Genomic DNA, 19,289 nt, shown 5'->3' with positions numbered 1-19,289 from the left:
TCGCACAGTACACGGGCCTCTAGAATTTCTCCTCCAAAGAAATTCCAGCCGCCGCGGCCGGGATCGAACCCGCGTCTTTCGGGTCAGCAGCCGAGCACCATAGCCACTGAGCCACCGCGGCGGCGATTGTATTGGAAAACATTTATTCCGTCAAAAATGCAGATGCAGACGGTCCGCGCTAGATGGCCACCAAACCATGGCTGGCGGCGACCTGAGCGGCCCACTCGGTGGCCAAGGCTTGAATGCCCGGGTCCGAGCTGACCAGCACGGCCTCCCATCGCTCAACAGAAGGAATTCGTACTAGATCCTCCGGTGGAGGTTCTTCTTTACATTGCCATAGTAGGTGGTCATACGTGGCTCGCCAGACTGCAGTCACCACTACGTGAAAATATTGTCACGTAGTGGTGACTGCAGTCCGGAGAGTAGGAATACAGCGAAAACGGCTTCTAAATAAAACTTGCAAACTAGCGACGTAGCAACAAGCGCGCTCGGCGGTTCTCGGCCGTGCTCATTTTAAACCTGATAGTGAACTTTCGAGATAAAGCACGAAAAGTTACTAGAACGTTCTGGAACAACGTAGAACCGGCTCCGCCTGGATGAGATCAATCGAGATAAATCGGGGCGCGTCTTACATCGCAAACAAAGCGATAAAGCGACGTGCCGCAGCCTTGAAAAATGAACAAACAAGCACTACAAAGATTCCCGGCACTATGACATATTGGAGGATTCAAATATGCGCTGTTTTTAACACTTTTTTGAACTTATACTATGGTATTGGTGATTTCAATGAGGCATGCAACTTATTCGAAGTGCAGGTTGGAAAGAAGGAAGTCGTTTGCTTGCCGTAATTAAGTAGTACGTGCGTTTGGCAATAAGAAATTGGATGACAAAGTAAAGGTTGTCATGTTATTATGAGTGATTATAATTCCAGGGAAGCAGTTTACGAATATATTTATTGATGGATTTAATAAGGAAAAATAGAACCTGAAGTTCGAAGTCTTTAAACGGGCAGGATATGAAGTGACTGGAACAAAGGCGCAGATGGGCGGTTAAAAACAGAGGAAGTGATGATTTTGAGCGCTTGCATCTGCATAGAAATTAGTCTAGAAAGGTGAGTTCTTTACGTGCTACCCCATGAACTGATACACTAATTATTATGGGAGTGTATGAAAGCGTAATAGATGGAGAGCGATATGTTTAAACTGAAAAATGATCTGCTGTTCTCCCCTCTGTGTCTTCGTCTTTTGGCGCTGTTTGTTCCTCTTCAGTTTATCTTTTGCGTTGTGTTGGATTTTATCGCACATAGGCAACTAAGGCCATCATGCGCTAAGCTTAAGGTATAGAGGAATTGATTTTTTTGCTGAATGTGATATATTAAATTCATGGTGGTGTAGAGGGACTAAAAGATTGGTTTGTAATTACCTAGCGATGACAGAGGGAAGAAATTTTATAACTGGCTAAGCTTTAAAGAAGGTCAGGTAACCTCAGCAGCCATGCTTGACTGAGCAAGGATGTTGAGCCTCCCAATCAACCTTAACTGATTTTTATCGCGCAGAGTCAGTTTAGGCAAAGTCCATGGCTAACGTGCATTTGGACCGTTCGAGGTTCGGTCAAAGACCCATTTTTCTTTAGCTTTTATCCCCAGAGAAGCCGACATCAGGCCAAGAGAAAGCTTGTGCACCCTACGCATCGGAGCTGGTGATTGTTAGTGCCGACTTGCCCAACTATCCGCTCTACACTTTGAAAGACATGGAGTTCACGTAAATTCCCAGCTGATTAACTGGTCAAACTGGTTTCCATCTGAAACCATTCATTACCTGTTGAAATAATCTCTAACATGTGACCCGCGGTGGTTGAATTTCGATGGAGGCGAAATTCTAGAGGCTCGTGTACTGTGCGATGTCAGTGCACGTTAAAGAACCCCAGGAGGTCGAAATTTCCGGAGCCCTCCACTATGGCGTCTCTCATAGCCTGAGTCGCTTTGGGACGTTAAACCCCATTAGCCAAACCAAACATGTGAAGTCATGAAGTATGACGTCATGCTTACGCATTTCTCCAATGCGGCTGCCGCAGTGATCTCTAACGTTTTTAAACCACGAGGCGGGTGTTTCACATTCATTTCAGTGCTTCCTTGCGCGCCGCTCATCAAGCCCGAGGCACCTAGACAGAACAGTCGTCGTCTTTGTTGGCATAGATATCCAGCCCAAAGGGGGCGTTCGACCATCATCAGGCGTTCTCCGACATGCCAGTGACGCTTTTGTCGCAGACACTACCTCACGAAGCATGAGAAGTTGGCGGCGCGGTTCCCTACACCCCGCCTCAGTACCTCAGGTCCGGAACCGAAGCGACGCTCTAGGCTCGGCCAGCAATCGACAAACGACCGGTCCGCGGGCTCCAAGGAAAACGCCTCCATGGGCGATGCACCCCGGTGAGGCCAGCAGCGACGATGCGCCACAACGCAGCTAGGCCGCTGCACCGCACGCACCGCCCATTGGACGCCGGCCTTATCTCGGCGCTCCCGCCGTCCATAAAACGGAGGCCACGCCGCGACGCGCGTCGGCGCTATGCCGGTGTCTGCTCCGAGCCGAGCATCGGCACACACTCTCTCCCGACGACGCGCGACGGAAGTGACGTGAGGAGACTTGTAGCGAAACACCCCTCGCCGACGACGACGTCACGGAACGGCGGCGCTGACGCCACCCGCCGCCGAGCTGCTGCCCGCGGCGGCGTCTCAAAGATGGCTCTCCTGTTTTACACGCTCTACGGGTTTGCCATCATCTTCTTCGCCGGCTGGTGGTTCGTCTGGCTGCTTCATTTATTGGCCATCTTCAACGGGTGAGTCCCTGCGCGGTCCGCCGAGCGCGCGAGCCGTCATTCTGCCCCAACAGCCGCCCTTGGCTTTCCGCCGCCGCCGGACAAACTGCTGCCGGAGCTGCCTGCGACGTGCGGTACCCTCTGGGACGGAGGATTCCTCGAGCGAAGTTTGTGGGCCAGCCGCGCACGCGAGGGTGAAAGTGGGCATTTCGGCGCCGGGCTGAGCCGGCCAGGCCGCCGGAGATACGTCCCGACGCTCCCAGTCGCACCACCGACAAACAACCGCAGATTGTCGCCGTGATCTGGCAGGCGCAGCTTGCCCGCCGCGCTCACCGGCGCGTTGGATGGGCGTGGTTTTTGTTCTTTCTCGACGCCTTGCAACGGGCGTCGGCAGAAAGGGCGTCGTGCTCGGCGTTTTTTTTTTTCCTTGGACGAGGTCCCGGCTTGTTTTCCTCGGCACGCGCCCTTCATCGGCTATTACCGCACCGAGTGGCGATCGTCGTCTCCCTGCCCCACGTGAAGTGCGGTGTGTGACCAGTGCTCTGTGGTGTGTCGCAGGGATCCCGTCACTGCACGCTGGGGGCAGCGCTCGCCGTGAGTCATCGGTCCGGAACGACACCGTCGCGTCCTATCAGTCAGTCGGTGTTTACTCGCTTGCTTGCGAGAGTAAAAGGCATGAGTCAAAATCTTGTTCTTCCGCCGACGAGCCGCACGAATCGTCACTCCGGCGATACGTTTCGCGTGTCGCCTAATTCCGCCTTTTTTGCCTCGTTTTTCTCACTTGTCTTCAGCCTTGTAGGTTTGCCCAATTAGACTCCATGTATGCTTTCTCCAGCAGCGGTCGTTTTGTGCCACGAAACCCCGTGCGCAGGTAACGGGATTACTAGCGCAGCAGTCCGGATCATTGCGCGTCTTTCTGGTGGCGGTTTCTCCCAGGTTGCGCGCTTGCTTTTTTTCCTGCCCGCGATTCGAGGTCGTAGGCCGGCGGCCTGCGAGGGCGCGAGTTCGCCTTGATTTCGCCGCCGCGACACGTACGGCCGTCGAGGGCAATCTCGGAAGATTTTCCGCTCTGCACAGCGCCGTGAAATGGCATGTTGCGTGCGTATTCTCAAGTTCTGCACCGTAAAGCTTTACCGCACCTGTGGTCCGTATCGCAACGTGGCGAAATTCCGCGAATGCAGTTGTGACGTACGGGAATGTTTTCCGTACGCTGTCCTCCGCATGCGTGCATACCACGCGCCGTCCGTACGGCACGGTCACGCTGCCGACGAAACCTGCTTAGAACAGCCGCCGTTCGTGTTCGGAACTCTTTTGTAATTGGAGCATGGCGCTATCGTTGTTTTCATCGGAGTAACTTGGTGAAGACCCGCGTCTTAATAATCCAGTTGTTCAGGGATTCGATCCGCATGCCTGGTGGCCATAGTTTCCGAATGCTTCTTGACTGTTTGGAGCTTCAATGTCACGTGAAGGCGGCCTGAGCGAGAGATTTTAAGGGAGTGTGTATTCTGGCGGCAGCCGGTAGAGTCGCCCGGCTGAAATTCTGCTGGCACTCGCCTCTCATTGGCTGCTGTGGGCGAAGTGAAGATCATTTTTTTTTTTGTTCCCGTGGCCTGAGCTTCTTCAGGCAGTGTTTAATAGCAGTAATAAACTTTATTTGAAAAAGTGGCTTGCCCTCCTCCCAGTTATAGGCCCTAGTCCAGCACGCGGCCTTCTGGCAGCTTCAGAACAATGTTCGAACATGTGAAAGTGATGAGTTGTAGGCTTCCCGGTTATTCCCCTGCGCAGGCTATGGACAAAGAATCATTCTCACATCATGCTATGCAACTGATCTTTGGCAAGTGCTGTAGGAAAAACTAATGACTCGTTCCGGAGAGCTTATGCTGATTACTTTTCTGCAACAATATTTGTTTTACTTCTGAACAGTGTTGAGGGATTTGGGTACTATGTAAAGAAGCATAGGTTCCGCTCAACTATGAAGCCAGTCTAGCTGAGTGCCGGGGGATTTAAGCCCGGCGAACCTAGTTGCTTGCTGCAGAACAGACACTCCCTCTTCATAGACGTGACACCTGTCATGTCATGACGCACTTGTTGCCCTGTGTAGGTTACTGGCTTTACACATCCTTACCATATGTGTTGCCTGTGTGCAACAGCATATTTGTGATCTCACTAAGCATGCACTCTTTAGCTGTTTAAGTTAGAAATGGTTTGACTTTGGTTGAAAAATTGCACGTTTCATTCCTTTCCTCCTTGTTGGTGGCGTGTGTCTGAGAAAGCTTTGCACCATGTATGAGATTCTGAAAATAGACGGTATAAATTACCCGCCTTTATCATTTGTGCTAGCTTGCTTTGTACTGAGCATTCCATACTTAGCGCCCACTGTTCATGAAGCCACTTCGTGAATATGTAATGACTGCAGTTTTACAATTATAAGTGCACAAAGGAGTAAAATTCACATCTATTGCATATTCGCAACACTTGGTAACAAAGGCTCCGCGGCACAGTGGCAAACCATTTCAACGGGCATAGCCATCGACATCATCACCACAACTACAACATGGCAGCTGTGGGAAGAGATCTTGGCTTTCATTGTAGTGATCGAGAAGCTCGATAAATGCACGGTGGTGTCTATGAGTACTTAATAGCCTGCCTGGAAAATGACTAAGCGTGCCTATTAACATTGTTAATGGGAGCCATATCAGCATTCCTTCAGTTCTTCCGACAAGGAAACCGCATACCTGTTGCCCTGTCGTGACTGTGTGTGTTCTGTTAGTGCCTTGATCAGTTAATTCTCAATTCCTCGCAGATATTCATGTTAGGTCATTGCCGCATATATAAGGGACTAGCCTCATCCCAGATATACGAGAGGCCGGTTATCAGTCTAGGGCATTGTGTTGAACTCTGGTTTATCACATTTTGCAATCCTGTCGGCATGCATTGCCTTCCTATTGAGAGCAGGCGTCATTTATTTGCAAAGCTCACCACAGAGTGCATTTGGCAATCTTGATTTTCCAAAACTTGGAGGCTTGCTCATTTTTGAATTACTTGGGGCATTCAAACTTCATGTCTGTGGCCACTGGAAGTGCAGTAAAGTTTCAGGCTGCTGCTGGTAGCTAGCAGTGCATCTTATGAACGGCTATGCAAGAAATGCCACAATTTTTATTCATAGTTTCTTGACTGGAGAGGGTAATGAGCCGTGGTTGGAGCCATTAGCAGAACAGAGCCGTTAGTATTTGCTCCTTGTGAGAGCAAAGTTGACTTGAGGTGATGCTTTTATGCGCTTTCAATTGTTGGTTAAACCTACTGCCTCAGCTGGCTATAATAGGCTGTACTAGCAGTCCTTGATAAATACTTTCTTACACCATTGAAGCAAGTCAGTTGGTTTGTTTGGCTGCTGTGTAAATGCCACACTCTTTTATGCTGGAAGGTTCCTTAAGAAGAACGTCAACTTCTGCACCTACCTGCTTTGGTTTGTGTGAGCTTTGAGCACCATACTGAAGCACAACGCACGTGGTAGTCTCAAATGTGGCACCGTTTGGAAGAACATTGAAAACAGCAGCATCACTGTAAACTCTGTAGCAAGTGTTGCCCGACTACTACTCCTCTGCAACTGGTGGATGAGATTATCGACCACACCCTGAATGAAAATTGTGCTAGGGAGTAGGCATAGAGTTTCCTACTATTACCAAGAGGGAAAGCTGGCGGCGCTGCACTTCAGCCACCATGGACGCCCAAAGCATCATGAGGCGGTGAGCTACTTGTTGCGGCACAGTCATATTTTTTCGGAAACATGGAGTGGCACTACTAAGATGTTTCATTCCAAAAGCTCTGTTCGTGTGTGCACAGACGACTTTCGTGCGAACGCAGTGTGCAAAACCCATAGTAGTGAAAACGCGACGACACACGACGCCAATAAAAGGTTTCACGTTTCCGAAATGCCATTAAAAAACCTCTTATAGTATTTAAGCAACAACATCTTTTTTGAAAACAGATTTACTTTTAAAAGTGCACCTGTTAATTACGAAATATGAGCCCTCCACTACGACGTCTCTCATAGCCAACGTCCCAAAGCGACTAAGGCTATGAGAGACGCCGTAGTGGAGGGCTCCGGAAATTTCAACCCCAGGTGGTCGAAATTTCCGGAGCCCTCCACTACAGCGTCTCTCATAGCCTTAGTCGCCTTGGGACGTTAAACCCCATAAACCAACCATTAGTTTTTATAGTGTTCATTACTAGGCCAATAGGAGAGCGAGTCGTCTCTAATTTTGGGCAAACTTTGCACTTAAATGCTTTTCTGCTCGTTTGTTGCAATCATTAGTCAAGATTTTCAATGTTAGGACGTTTGTAGTTATCAAACAGCTTTATTTTTGTATTATTTTTTGGCCAAAAGTTGCAGTTCCGCAACAAGTAGCTCACCGCCCCATGATGCTTTGAGCGCCCATGGTGGCTGAAGTGGTCTTGAGGGGCCTCCATGCAAACTCCCATAGACGGGCTGCCAGCTTTCCCTCTAGGTAATAGTAAGAAACTCTATGGGAGTAGGTCAGCACCTAGCACATTTCAAAACGCGCTCCTTCCTTTCCAAACCAGGGCCAAGAGTGCAAGTTAAGCTGCCATGCTCTCAACAAATTTTGCGGGGACACCCAAAAAGGACTTTGAAATATGTCCTCTGTCTGTCACAACATTTGTTAGGACATTTGTTAGGCTGGAAATGGAAAAGGAATGAAAGAAAAAATTGAGGACATTTAATCACTGATGTGTGACAGTAGACCCATAGGCACCCCCATACCGCTACCCACCGCTCCCACAGACACCCCTGCGCTTGTAGGTTGACTGACTCCTGTTTGACGGCTGACCTGCGTTACCACTAGCTATTCTATGCCACATCTCGCACCGACTTGAATGCAATCAGCCTAGTACTTGTGCAACAATTTAGGGAGCCGTAGTCTCTGACCTGAAACCACGTCACTGGGCAAGCTGGTGCATCATTCTAGGGGTATATACAGGCAGCAATGCTGTGTAATGTTGAGCAGCCAGGACCCCTGTCATGGTTGTTGTCTCATGACATTCAAATGCACTTTATTCTAGTTCTGTTTTATTCCTTTGTAGTTAATACAGTTGTAAGTATTAGTACCGACTATTACCCATTAACATTTTTGTATTTTCCCGCCTTTGATGTCGTCCCATAGTTTTGACCAATCGCAAGTTTGTAATGCCACTTTTTGGGCGACTCTGGCTTTTCATGGTATGAGCTGTCTAGTGCCTTTGTATTTATAACACCCTACCTGAACTGCCTTGGCATATAAGCAGCTTGTCCTGTTGTACTTCGCACTGGCGGCAGCTGAACAGTCATGGGTAGATAGAGGGACCATGGAAGCAAACCACATGTCTTCTGAGCCTGGAGTTGTGCTCTGATGTCGTGTTGACATCTGTCGTGAGTGCGCAGTGCAAGAGACATTTCACAGAGGAGATGTCGTGTGGACATTCGTGCTGCCTGCGAGATCTGGTGTAAGGGGTGCAGCGCAGAGAGGTGGGGGATGACACAGATTACGAGACTGCGCATGCCGTTCGACCCTTCATATTTAAAATGTCGCAGGTGGTGATGAAACCACACTTTCCCTTCACGCTTATGCAATTTGCAGCTGGAGGATTCGTGCGTTATAATGTTACGCGCATTTTTATGTGCTGAGTCAGTTTGCGTTGCTGTGCCGGTTTATTTGACCCGTTAGTTTTCAATGTTGGTCCACATATTCATCTTGTAATGCTTTCGCTGTGTGCATTTAGTTGTCCGTTATGCTCCTTTTCTGTATTTTTTCTTTCTTCAAAAGTTGGCAGTTTTCTGTTCTTTCTTAAAGAGGTCAAAAAAGTTACCCATTTTCACTAATTTCACTAGGTGCCGGTCTACTTTTACTAAACCCCTTTTCCTTCGTTTTTTACTTAGTTGTGTGCAATATGGAATGGAACGAGCTCCACATTAAAGTAGGCCATGAGTATATGATGCAAGGGGGTTGAATTGAGGGTATGCTGCAAGGGGATGGTGACATGGTGGGTAGTCATGCTGGGTACCATCCACCCTAGTGTCGCCTCTGTGCTGTGGACTTACAGGCCTGTGCACTACATTTGCCATCTGTGTAAGGCATGCGGAGTGCTTTTGGAACTACAAGGAGATTGCATAATAGTCACAGCTGCACGTTCAGCCTCCCTTCATCTTTATACACGTATTACAGCGTTCACATAGCTTGGACAACTACGGTTAGCTTCTGCCATGAATACAAAGGCATCACTTTAAGCATGCAACGAACCCTCCCAGCTAATTAGGTCAGCATACACGAGCCTAAAGTGGCATTTTCTATCTAGAAGAGCTGGCTGGATCTGAGCTGGCTGTGCTGGAGTGAACATATATGATTCACTGACTAGTGGGCAAGAGCAGTGGGGCCTCGGGTTTAAGTGCTTCCTGTGTCATGTTTGTGTTGTGCTGTCGCGCTACCCCCATGTGAGCTCAGTGCTTCCGTTGCTCTGCTGCATGCCGGCAGCTATAGTTTATAGTATCTTGCATTCAGAGCAACCGTTCCTGTGCAACACAACTGCATGCGTTCGTGAGTCACCATGTAGCGGTACATCAGTGTTTCGTGTGTAGCGGGTTTATTTACTTGGTCTACCGTAGCTCTAGCCAAGTGCAGGCAGGATATTGCACAATAGGTGCAGGAACACAGTCTGTCAGCAGCCTGTGTGTACTACGCTAAGCAGAATGTCAGCGTCAAAATGTTTGGATATTGACTTGCAACTTTTTTCGCCATTTTCATGCTGCCAGCGTACGTGTGGTGCCTTTCACAACCTTTAGTCTCCCTGTAGCACAGGCTTCCTCTTCATGCACCACGTGTAAACTGTGAGGTGACGTCAGGAATGCCAGAGAGCTGTATATATAAAGGGCTATATATATATATAAAAGCATGCTTTCATTAACTGAAACACCAACTTCATGCATGCATAACAGTCTAAAGATGTGTTACGCTATAGATGTGGAGATGGTGAATTTAACAATGTTTATTAGTTTGCCTGTAGCATTGCAGCTGTTACTTGGTCCGTTTTTTAATCTTGCTTTCTTTGCATTTTACTATGCCACAATGGCAAGACGAGGGGTGATTTATAATTAAATGGATCAAACCAGCCATAAGCTACGGTTCTCCGCATGTTGAATGCATGGGTGCCTGCGCTTAATTGCTGTGCTCATCGAGAGTTTCGCATAGCATTTGCAGCACTCTGTGTTGGGGGGATACCAGAGAGTGGTGTCCCCCTTTGGAAGCGGTCTAGGTTAACCCTTTCAGGCGCTTTGTACACAATTGTGTTAGCGGCCAACGTGCAGCCTTTTCTGAGAGACTGGAGCACTTAACACTGATTTCATTATTTCAGTCAAATTGAGCGCATTTCTTGTTGCAAATAAGTTGCTTCTTTGTACTATGTAGTGAATCCAGTAAATTTATTTCAGATAAGAGTGAGCTAGGTAGCACTTTGTCCGCCGTTTTCGTGCAGACAGATTTTGCCGCGAGTGAAAACATCGATTGTTTTTGCTCAATTTCGAGCGTAATGTGATTCTTAGAAACACAAAGTGATTCCACGAACCGTTGGGAGTTTATCTGACACGCCAGAACATTTCGATGTTATTATTTCTAACAAATCTGACACTTTGTACGGAATTCTCCGCGTCATTGTAAAAGCTTACCTGCTGGTCTTTCACGTTCGAAAACTAACAAACTCCCTTTCTTGAGGCCTGAATATACTACTTAGATGAAAAAACAATTCATTTCAGTCAAAACAAAAAATGGCGCCTGAAAGGGTTAAAAGTCTTCTCTGCATGGCTGAACCATAGTCGTGAAGGCCGCCCGTTGTTTCCATACTCCAAGCAGCTTGAGTCCACTTACTGTCTTGCATTCTTTTCCTTGCATGTGTCCCATCACACGCAGTTTTAGTACGCTAACACTTCCGCTTAGCCGTTGTCTGTACGGTCCCTCTGTGTGGGCAGGTTGTGATGATGTCGTGAGGTCACGTGACTTAGCTGACCCACCTGCCACCTAGATTGCTTCTCTGGAGATATTAGTTTGTTAGCTCTAGAGCCCCCACTCGCCGATTTTGCCAATACCCATCGTGGCAGGTGGCAGTTCGATTAACGATTGGTCGCCAAAGGTTGCTCGGGAAGAACAACTTATGTCTCTCAAACCCCACAGGTGGTAGCACCTGCCATTGCAGGGCAGTGGTGTATTGCTTAACCGCTGCACCACTGCGCCAGGAATGAAATGAAATGAAATGAAATGAAATCTTTTTATTTGCCATCAAATACAGATGGGGGGGATTGTAGAAAAAGAAGCTGTCCTTGGACAGCTTGGCGGGTCCACAGTCCCTTATTTCGGCAGTGGCAGCATCACGTAAGCAAACATATTCTTGATACCCAAGTATATACATACATATTTAATATGATGCAGATATAGTACTCATAGTAAACAAAAACAACAGCGTAACTCACTGCTACAAATGCAAAAGAAAACAACAGCAAGGCTAGAAACCAGATACATCTGCCGGAGGACCTTGTAGGTTGCATTGAAGTGATCAAAACGGACCGAATTGTAATAATTCAAAAGCATTAGTATAGTGTACTTAAAGCAGCCACTGTTTCCCGTAATTTGAACGTGACATCGGTACTGACCAATCCTCGACGTGTCTTGTAATGTAATTCTGTCCTGTAATAGGGATAGGTTACATATATTGTTCATATTCTGGTGGATTTCCTGTTTATATGCATGACTTAAGCGATATCTATAGAGGTAAGGTGGAATTACACCAGATTTGTTAAAGAAAGTTGATGTGGAAGCAGTATAAGAATCATTATATACGTGTCTCGGGGATACTTTTTCTGTAACAGGTGGACGTGTTCTATATTAGCGGATGTATGAGGACTCCCACAAATCTGTGAATGTAAAGTAGAGAATGGCCAATGAAAGAATGAAAACCAAAATGCTAGCACACCTAATTGGCATTTGGCCTAAGCGCCCTGAACTGTTGGTCATTTTGTTTTTAATTTTGCTAGGCTGCGTTTGTGAACCTCTCCTTGAATTCAGTGTTGTTTGCGTTCTCTGAAAGGCTGCCCTTGCATAGAAATTAGGAGCGCCCGCCGCAGTGGCTCAGTGGTTGTGGCACTCAGCTGTGGAGCCCAGGGACACGAGATCAGAAATCAGAATCCCAGCTTTGACTTCTGCATTTTAATGGAGGCACAATGCAAAGGGTGCCTGTGTGCTGTGCAATATCAATGCAAGTAAAAGAGTCCTGAGGGGGTCAGAACTAATCCAGAGCCCTCCACTATGGTGTCTCTCATAGCCCGCATGCAGCATTTGGAGCAAAAGTAGCGGTCCCATGCAGCGTGCACAACCATTCTGCGGCCCTCCTCGATCGGTGTCAGTTAGTGGCTGTATGAAGGCTTGTTGCTGCCACCTTTTTTTGTGTGTGGTTGCAGCTGTGTTCCGGCCGCACCTACTGACCCTCTATCCAGACCTCTGCACAGCTGTGTCTATGGCAATATGGACATAGTGTGTCATGAGGGCAGTTCTGTATGAGCCATCTCTCTGTGGCTGTTTGTAGTTGTACTAGGCTACATGGCAGAGTGATTTTTTCCATCAACGGCACATAATAGTTAGGGCCCTCCGTTTTCAGGATTTATTTTTTCCAGTGTGCGGGTGGTGAAAGTCATATATTTCCAGCCAAAATTCGGGTACAAATCGGGTTATTCAGCAAAAAAGCCTTTACTGGTTGGTTTGGTTTATGGGGTTTAACGTCCCAAAGCGACTCAGGCTATGAGAGACGCCGTAGTGAAGGGCTCCGGAAATTTCGACCACCTGGGGTTCTTTAACGTGCACTGACATCCACAGAAATTCAGCCGCCGCGGCCGGGATCGAACCCGCGTCTTTCGGGCCAGCAGCCGAGCACCATAGCCACTGAGCCACCGCGGCCTTTACTATTTGGATTTTATCGTATAGTGCTTTTCACGTGAGGGCAATTTAATGTAGCGGTCATTTTGTGTGGGACATAAAATTATCTACTTCTTGCATGTTATTTCTCTAACAATATATCGAACTGACAGGGTGCTGTGCAGAAGTTTTACCAAAAGAGATTTTTCTTTTTCTTTTCTTCTTGTTTATTACAATTACTTCTGCATATACGTTATCATCTGCAGCACAGTGCTTATGCGTGTGTGCGTGCACAACCTGGCTACCTTGTTCACTGCAAAAACATTAATTCAACATCACCGTGATCTTTTTTAATGTAGAAGAGCCTTGTAGCGGGACGTCGTTAGTGTGGACAGTACTTGATAGCGACGCCAGTAACAACCCTAGTCAGCACCCATGATTTGGAGTCAGAGTCAGCGCATTCTTATTTTAAATGTACAACGCATTACATAAAACAGTATTTGAACAGATAGCTGCTTTGGTAGTAAAACGGTCCGGTGCAAAATAAAATGCACCATGTAGCCCTAATGAGCAAAACAATAAAAAGAAACAAAGTGGAATGAGAAACGCTTAGAACAAAATATGCGCTTAGGAAACAATCCATAGCAGAGTTATTAAAGAAAGAGACGAAATGGTAAGGAACAGCAAAGAAAAGTACACATAGGTCTGCAAACTGTAAAAACAAGACAAAAAGACAGAAACTGTGGGTGTCGGTACGCTTTCTTGTTTCTAATAAAGAAAAAACTTGCAGGAGAGCTTAGTTATTTGCAAGTTTCACATTAATAGGTGTAAAATAAAGCGAAATATTTCATCTTGGCTTCAAATTGAGCGCCATGACAAATAAAAAGTGCTAAAAGAAGTTTAAAATGATCAGCTGAATAAAATCTCGTCTCTGGATTGAGCATAAGATGGCTGCTAGATTTTGTGCTCTGTATTCAACTTTGTCCACAGCAAAAGAGAGTTAGCTAGGAAGCTTATTTTGGGTAGAAATTGGGTTTAACCCAATTTTTAAGAAATCTGTTCAGAGTGCAAGAATCAGGCTTTACCCGAAAACAAAGGGCCGTACTAATCGTACAGCGAGGATACTTGTGTTGTTCGATGGCTAGTCAGGTTTTTCTGATGTTGCCTGTGTGGAATTTGTGATAAGATTGCGCACTTTCAAGTGCCGCTCTGCCCTGGTGGTTATCACATATGTGCACACAGAGGCATGACAATAGACATGGTTCGGATGACTTATCTTCGGGTGTGGTGTGCTGACTGTTTGTCACATTGTCCCCACATTCTTTTGGACCTTTGAAAGGAGACTGTCTGCGTGGCAAAATGCCTGGTGTTGTGGTCACTTTGGTTGCGAGATACCCTTGACATTGTGAGACACCCGTGATCCTGAAGCGCTGCTGTTCTAATTGATGTGGCCTCAGTCACGCATGCTCGCTCGCTTCATTCATTCATTCATTCATTTATTGTACCCTTAAAGGCCCTTTTCGGGCATTACATAAGGGGGGGGAACAGTTGAAATACAAAGTAAAGAGAATAACAATGTTAATACAGTAAAATACAACACAATACAATGCAAAAAGAAAAAAAATAAAAACAAAAAAGAACTGGAATACACTGTGAAATGTTAACATGTAGTTCTAATCAATACATGGTGGCGGATAGGCTAAATAGGGAGTAGTAACAAGAAAAATAAATGCTAAAAATCAAAGCATGAGGTTGTTTTCTTCATTTGCTGTAATGTTCGATTAGTGCGTCTCTAAATTTACTAGCGTCACGCTTGTTTACAATGTGATCTGGTAACTGGTTCCAGTTTTCTATTGCTGTAGGTAGAAATGATTTATTGAAGGCTATTTGTTGTTTTTAAAATTCGTAAACACTCATTTTGTCAACTTCGTTCTTCCGCATTGCTCATTAAAGTGCTTAGGCATAACGAGGTAGATGAGAGAAAAATGTACTGTGCCTTCTTCTTGGGAATAGTACAGTTTTTATACACTTTTTCAACTTTGGTATGTCAGTGTGTATATTGCTGATGAATACAGTGGCGAAGGCTTCAAACTTTCTCTCTTTGTAAGGTGGCTGCATTCATTTTTCACATGCATACAAATAGTAAGAGCTCAGAATGACTCTAGAAATTAAATGGCATCAGCTTCAAGCTATTTCGACTACTAAATTTGTAGGGAAAAAGCATACACATTTGTACCAATGTCTTTGTAAAAGAAACCTCGAATGTGGTACGTATCCATACCTCAGTCTTATTGACGTGTAAGAAAACTTGCAGTAGGGTTGAAAATTTCTTCAAGAAGTATTGTGAGGTAGCTAACTGATGGAAAACACTGGAAAACGCAACGGTTTCTTTTATTTCATTTTTCCTGTCAATATGGGCCGCATCAATCTCTTCACATAGCTATGAGTGAAAGAGGAAAACAGGCTGAATGGTTTGCTTGATTGTTAGGCAATTCTGAGCATGGTAAAATGTGGCGTTTAGGTGCACCATTGCTCGTTTGCCGGCAATTGAAAGTGTGAAAGTTTGAGTCCCGTTGTCCTACAAAGGGTTAAAAAAAAAACATGCTTGTGACGCAACGTCCTATCAGTATGCAGTGCTAGCGTGCGCAGGCCATTACAGCCAAGAAGTTGAGCTATTTACAGAGCAGACTGGCACTCCCTCTTTTGTTCCAACTTCAACAGCGTCTGTTCTAAGAGCTGTGATGTCTAGATGCATGACCTTATCAACAGCAGCATTGTGCGTCATGCCACTGATTTGGTCTTGGCAGTGACAGTGATCTGCCTGTATGTGCCAGTCGTAAAGCAGAGCTCTTCGATCATGTCAGTTGCGACGCTCAGCTTCGAAATCTGGCTGGTATTTCTTGTGGCCACTTCAGGGTGGTCACCAGATGTAGCTATTAGCAGTTAGCAGCGGCAAACAAAAGCTGTCGCTGTTCTTTATCAGAAGTGTTGAAGTGTGTGGCTTGCTTTATTTTTTAAATTTATATCTCTGACTGTTACTGCTTTTTGTTTTTGTTCCTGCATTGGTTTCTTAGACTTCATTTCTAGATACTGTTGCTAATAACAACTGCCCCAGAGTTTGTAACTTGTGAATAGTCTCAGAGTTTGTGACTTGTACATAGTGCGAGAGTTTGTGACTAGTACGTAGTCATGAGAGTTTGTGACTAGTACGTAGTCTTGAGAGTTTGTGACTTGTACATAGTCTGGGAGTTTGTGACTTGTACATAGTCTGGGAGTTTGTGACTTGTACATAGTCTGGGAGTTTGTGACTTGTACTATCGCGCTCAATATGAGTTGCAACGCGCGGTCATCGACCGGGGCTCGTTCCGTGGTGTGCCTCCTCCAAACAGTCGCTCGGAATTCTGGGAGAAACTGCTGTTGCAGGAAACAACAGCACCCCCGCTCAGGAAAAAATTTCTCCCAGAATTCCGAGCGACTGTTTGGAGGAGGCACACCACGGAACGAGCCCCAGTCGATGACCGCGCGTTGCAACTCATATTGAGCGCGATAGTACATAGTCTGGGAGTTTGTGACTTGTACATAGTCTGGGAGTTTGTGACTTGTACATAGTCTGAGAGTTTGTGACTTGTGCATAGTTTCAGGTTGTAATTTTTAACATTCTCAGAGTTTGTAAATTGTACATAGTGTATTTAATGCCCAGATGCATTGCGGCAATTGGCTGACCTCTGATTTTTGTCTTGGGCAAACCTCTGAATTTCAGTACGTGGCCTGTAAGGAGGTTTTCCTACTGGTATACTCAAAGAGCTCCGTTATAAAGGAGGAACGAGCCCGTAACATGTAAGATGGCTGTGAGTTGCTCTCTGACGACTCTGTCTACTTGGCCCGCATGCAGGAAAATGAAGCTGCACAAAAAGAAGACCCTGCCACCCCTTGAGGTACCGCTACCTGGCGTGTCCATCATCAAGCCACTCACAGGGGTGGACCCAAATTTGTTCAGCAACCTCGAGTCATTTTTCACCATGAACTATCCACAGGTAAGACTCATTCTTCACAGTGCCTTAGAAGCAGTGTTGTCGGTAACGCGTGACAAGTAACGGCGTTACCGGTAACGCGTTACTTTTTCCGGTAACTTAGTAACGTACTCGTTACCATTTCGGAACTGTAACGGGTAACATACTTACGTTAACTTTTTTCGGTAACTGAGGTGTCACGTTACTAGTTACTTTTCATTTCAATTGTCCCCCTCCACCTCTTTTCCAAAAAAAAAAAACGCCGAAAATGATGTTGCAAATAAACAAAATCGGCCAATGTTCTCGATGACCCTTGTTGCGGCTCGCATGCATGCCAAAAAACACCTGCCCTTGACGATGCACTCAACTAAAAAAAAAAAGCGCAAACACGCAGTCACACACTTGTCTTCACCCCCAAACCACTCACACACACACAACACTCTAAAGAGTGGATGCATGCCGAGCCACCAATGGACCATTTGCAGAAATCTAAAGTCAGTTTCTGCGTAAGCCTTTTTTCCAACCAAAAGGTCTGGTTCCCAAGTGACACTCTCGTATTCTTGGTGGAAGCAGTTCCCTCTTCTGAGCGAACTTAGGAATGTCGCCAGTTTATTTCAAGATGGCCCCAAGAGGGCCGTCGAAAGAGTACAATGGTACAGCACAGAAAAGGGGATTGCAGTCAACCGGCTGTTTCTATTTGCAACTGCGGCTACGTTTCTGGTTATTGAGTTCCTAAGCGAGCGAAGCTGACATTGAACACCTTGACGTAAAACTTGCATTTTTGCGATAATTATGCAGGTTCAAGTAAAAAAAAATTGTTTATGTGCGCAAATATATTTTTTCCGGAACTATGACATTTAAGCATTTCTTTATTGCTACACTATTTCCGTGTGATTTCGTAAGCAGAAGCACACCAGAATTACTGTAAATTTGTTGAGTACAGCTATGTTTTCTTTGTGAAGTTGGAATTATATGAATTATGAGCTTTATAAAATTGATATCTTGAGTTCTTACAGCGAAGACGCACTGATTAAAATTTATGGCCATGGAGTAATGGCAAAGTAACGTGCGATACTTTTTTTCGGTAATGGTAATGATAACGCGTTACCTTTTTTTGTAGGTAACATAGGGCGGTAACGCGTTCCTTTTTTTTTAGTGTAACGAGTAATGTATTTAGTTACTTTTTTCCGGTAACGCCTACAACACTGCTTAGAAGTTACCAGTATCTGCTGTTGCCATAAGAATCTAGACTAAGTAGAATGTGTTGTCGGGCTAGCTGGTTCAATACTTCAGACATGGTAGTTGCACGAAACACACACACACACACACACGACAGGGCACGGGATTGCGCACACACACGAGACAGGGTACGGGACGATCGCAATCCCATACCCTGTCTCGTGTGTGTGTGTTTCGCACAACTACCATGTCTGAACCATAAGAATCTCTTGGGGCATACGCTCAGTGTAGGTGCTTGGCATGTGTGTTGCGGCAGAGATTCGCCGAGCACCGTGCGTTTTGGGAGCACCTTTCTTGATCTTCTAGTGGCCCTGGTGTTTTAGTCAGCTGGGCGGGCTCCTCAAGGAGAAGTTATGCCTCAGCAGGGAAGTGATAGCGGGCAGCAAGTGATAGCGGGCGGCATGCCGCCTTGGCACTCCGTCAAGAGGCCGGTGCTGAGCCCAAGTGTTTTGATGCCAGCCCAGCCGGGCAAAGTGCTGCGAGGGCGGAGCCACTTGACTGTGTGCTGCTTCATGCTGTCTCTGCTCTTCAGTCCTCCTCATCTGCGTCTCTCCTGTGTGCTCCGCTCTCGCGATGAGCGTTAATTACCCCCATATCAATCGGTAAAGGAAATCGTAGTGGCAGATGAGGCAAGGGCAGTCCTGTTCCTGGCCAAGTTCAGGCACTTTCTGAGTTGATCTGTTGTGAGACATTCCAGCGGCTAAAAAGACACGGACGAAGGTAGACGAGACAGGACGAACGCCGGATTTCAGCTGAGGTTTATTCCAGAAATAGGAATCATATACAAAGGGGGGCGCAAAGCGAAGTGATCCGTGACAAGATAACACACCCATTATCGAACAAATGTAGAAGGCACCAGTGCCATGCCACTCTTGTTTGCCACATCGGCGCACCTTCTATTTATCGCCTACCTGGCTGAATTAACATGCTTGCCTTAAGGTAATCTCTTTTTTTGCGTAGCGCCACAGAAGGGCTGCTGACGCAGTTTTCTTTGTCATTGATTATGCTGAACGCCCTTCTGTGGTGCTACGCAAAAAAGAAATAGATTACCTGAAGGCAAACGTCTTGATTCAGCCAGGTAGGCGATAAATAGTAGGTGTGTTGACGTGGCAAACATGAGTGGCATGACACTGGTGCCTTCTACGTTTGTTTGATAATGGGTGTGTTATCTTGTCACGGATTACTTCTCTTTGTTCGTCCTGTCTCGTCTACCTTTGTCCGTGTCTTTTTAGCCGATGAAATGTCTTGCAGTAGTACCAGCAACCAACTAGCCCAGCTT

The 19,289-nt window shown here is 46.3% G+C and overlaps 1 protein-coding gene across 1 annotated transcript in view; it reads left to right on the top strand.

The window, feature by feature from the left end:
• The first annotated feature begins 2,329 nt into the window (after positions 1 to 2,329).
• Positions 2,330 to 19,289, top strand: part of GlcT (ceramide glucosyltransferase) — a 45,798-nt gene continuing 28,838 nt past the window's right edge. Inside the window, exons 1-2 of the mRNA XM_089554619.1 lie at positions 2,330 to 2,835; positions 16,654 to 16,795. Coding sequence (XP_089410745.1) covers positions 2,447 to 2,835; positions 16,654 to 16,795 — 531 coding nt within the window. The 5' untranslated portion in view covers positions 2,330 to 2,446. The remainder of the gene's footprint in view (positions 2,836 to 16,653; positions 16,796 to 19,289) is intronic.

Source organism: Amblyomma mixtum, chromosome 1 (assembly GCF_055824585.1).
Source record: "Amblyomma mixtum isolate Tamu chromosome 1, ASM5582458v1, whole genome shotgun sequence".
NCBI lineage: Eukaryota > Metazoa > Arthropoda > Arachnida > Ixodida > Ixodidae > Amblyomma > Amblyomma mixtum.
This window is presented reverse-complemented; position numbering and strand designations above follow the sequence as displayed.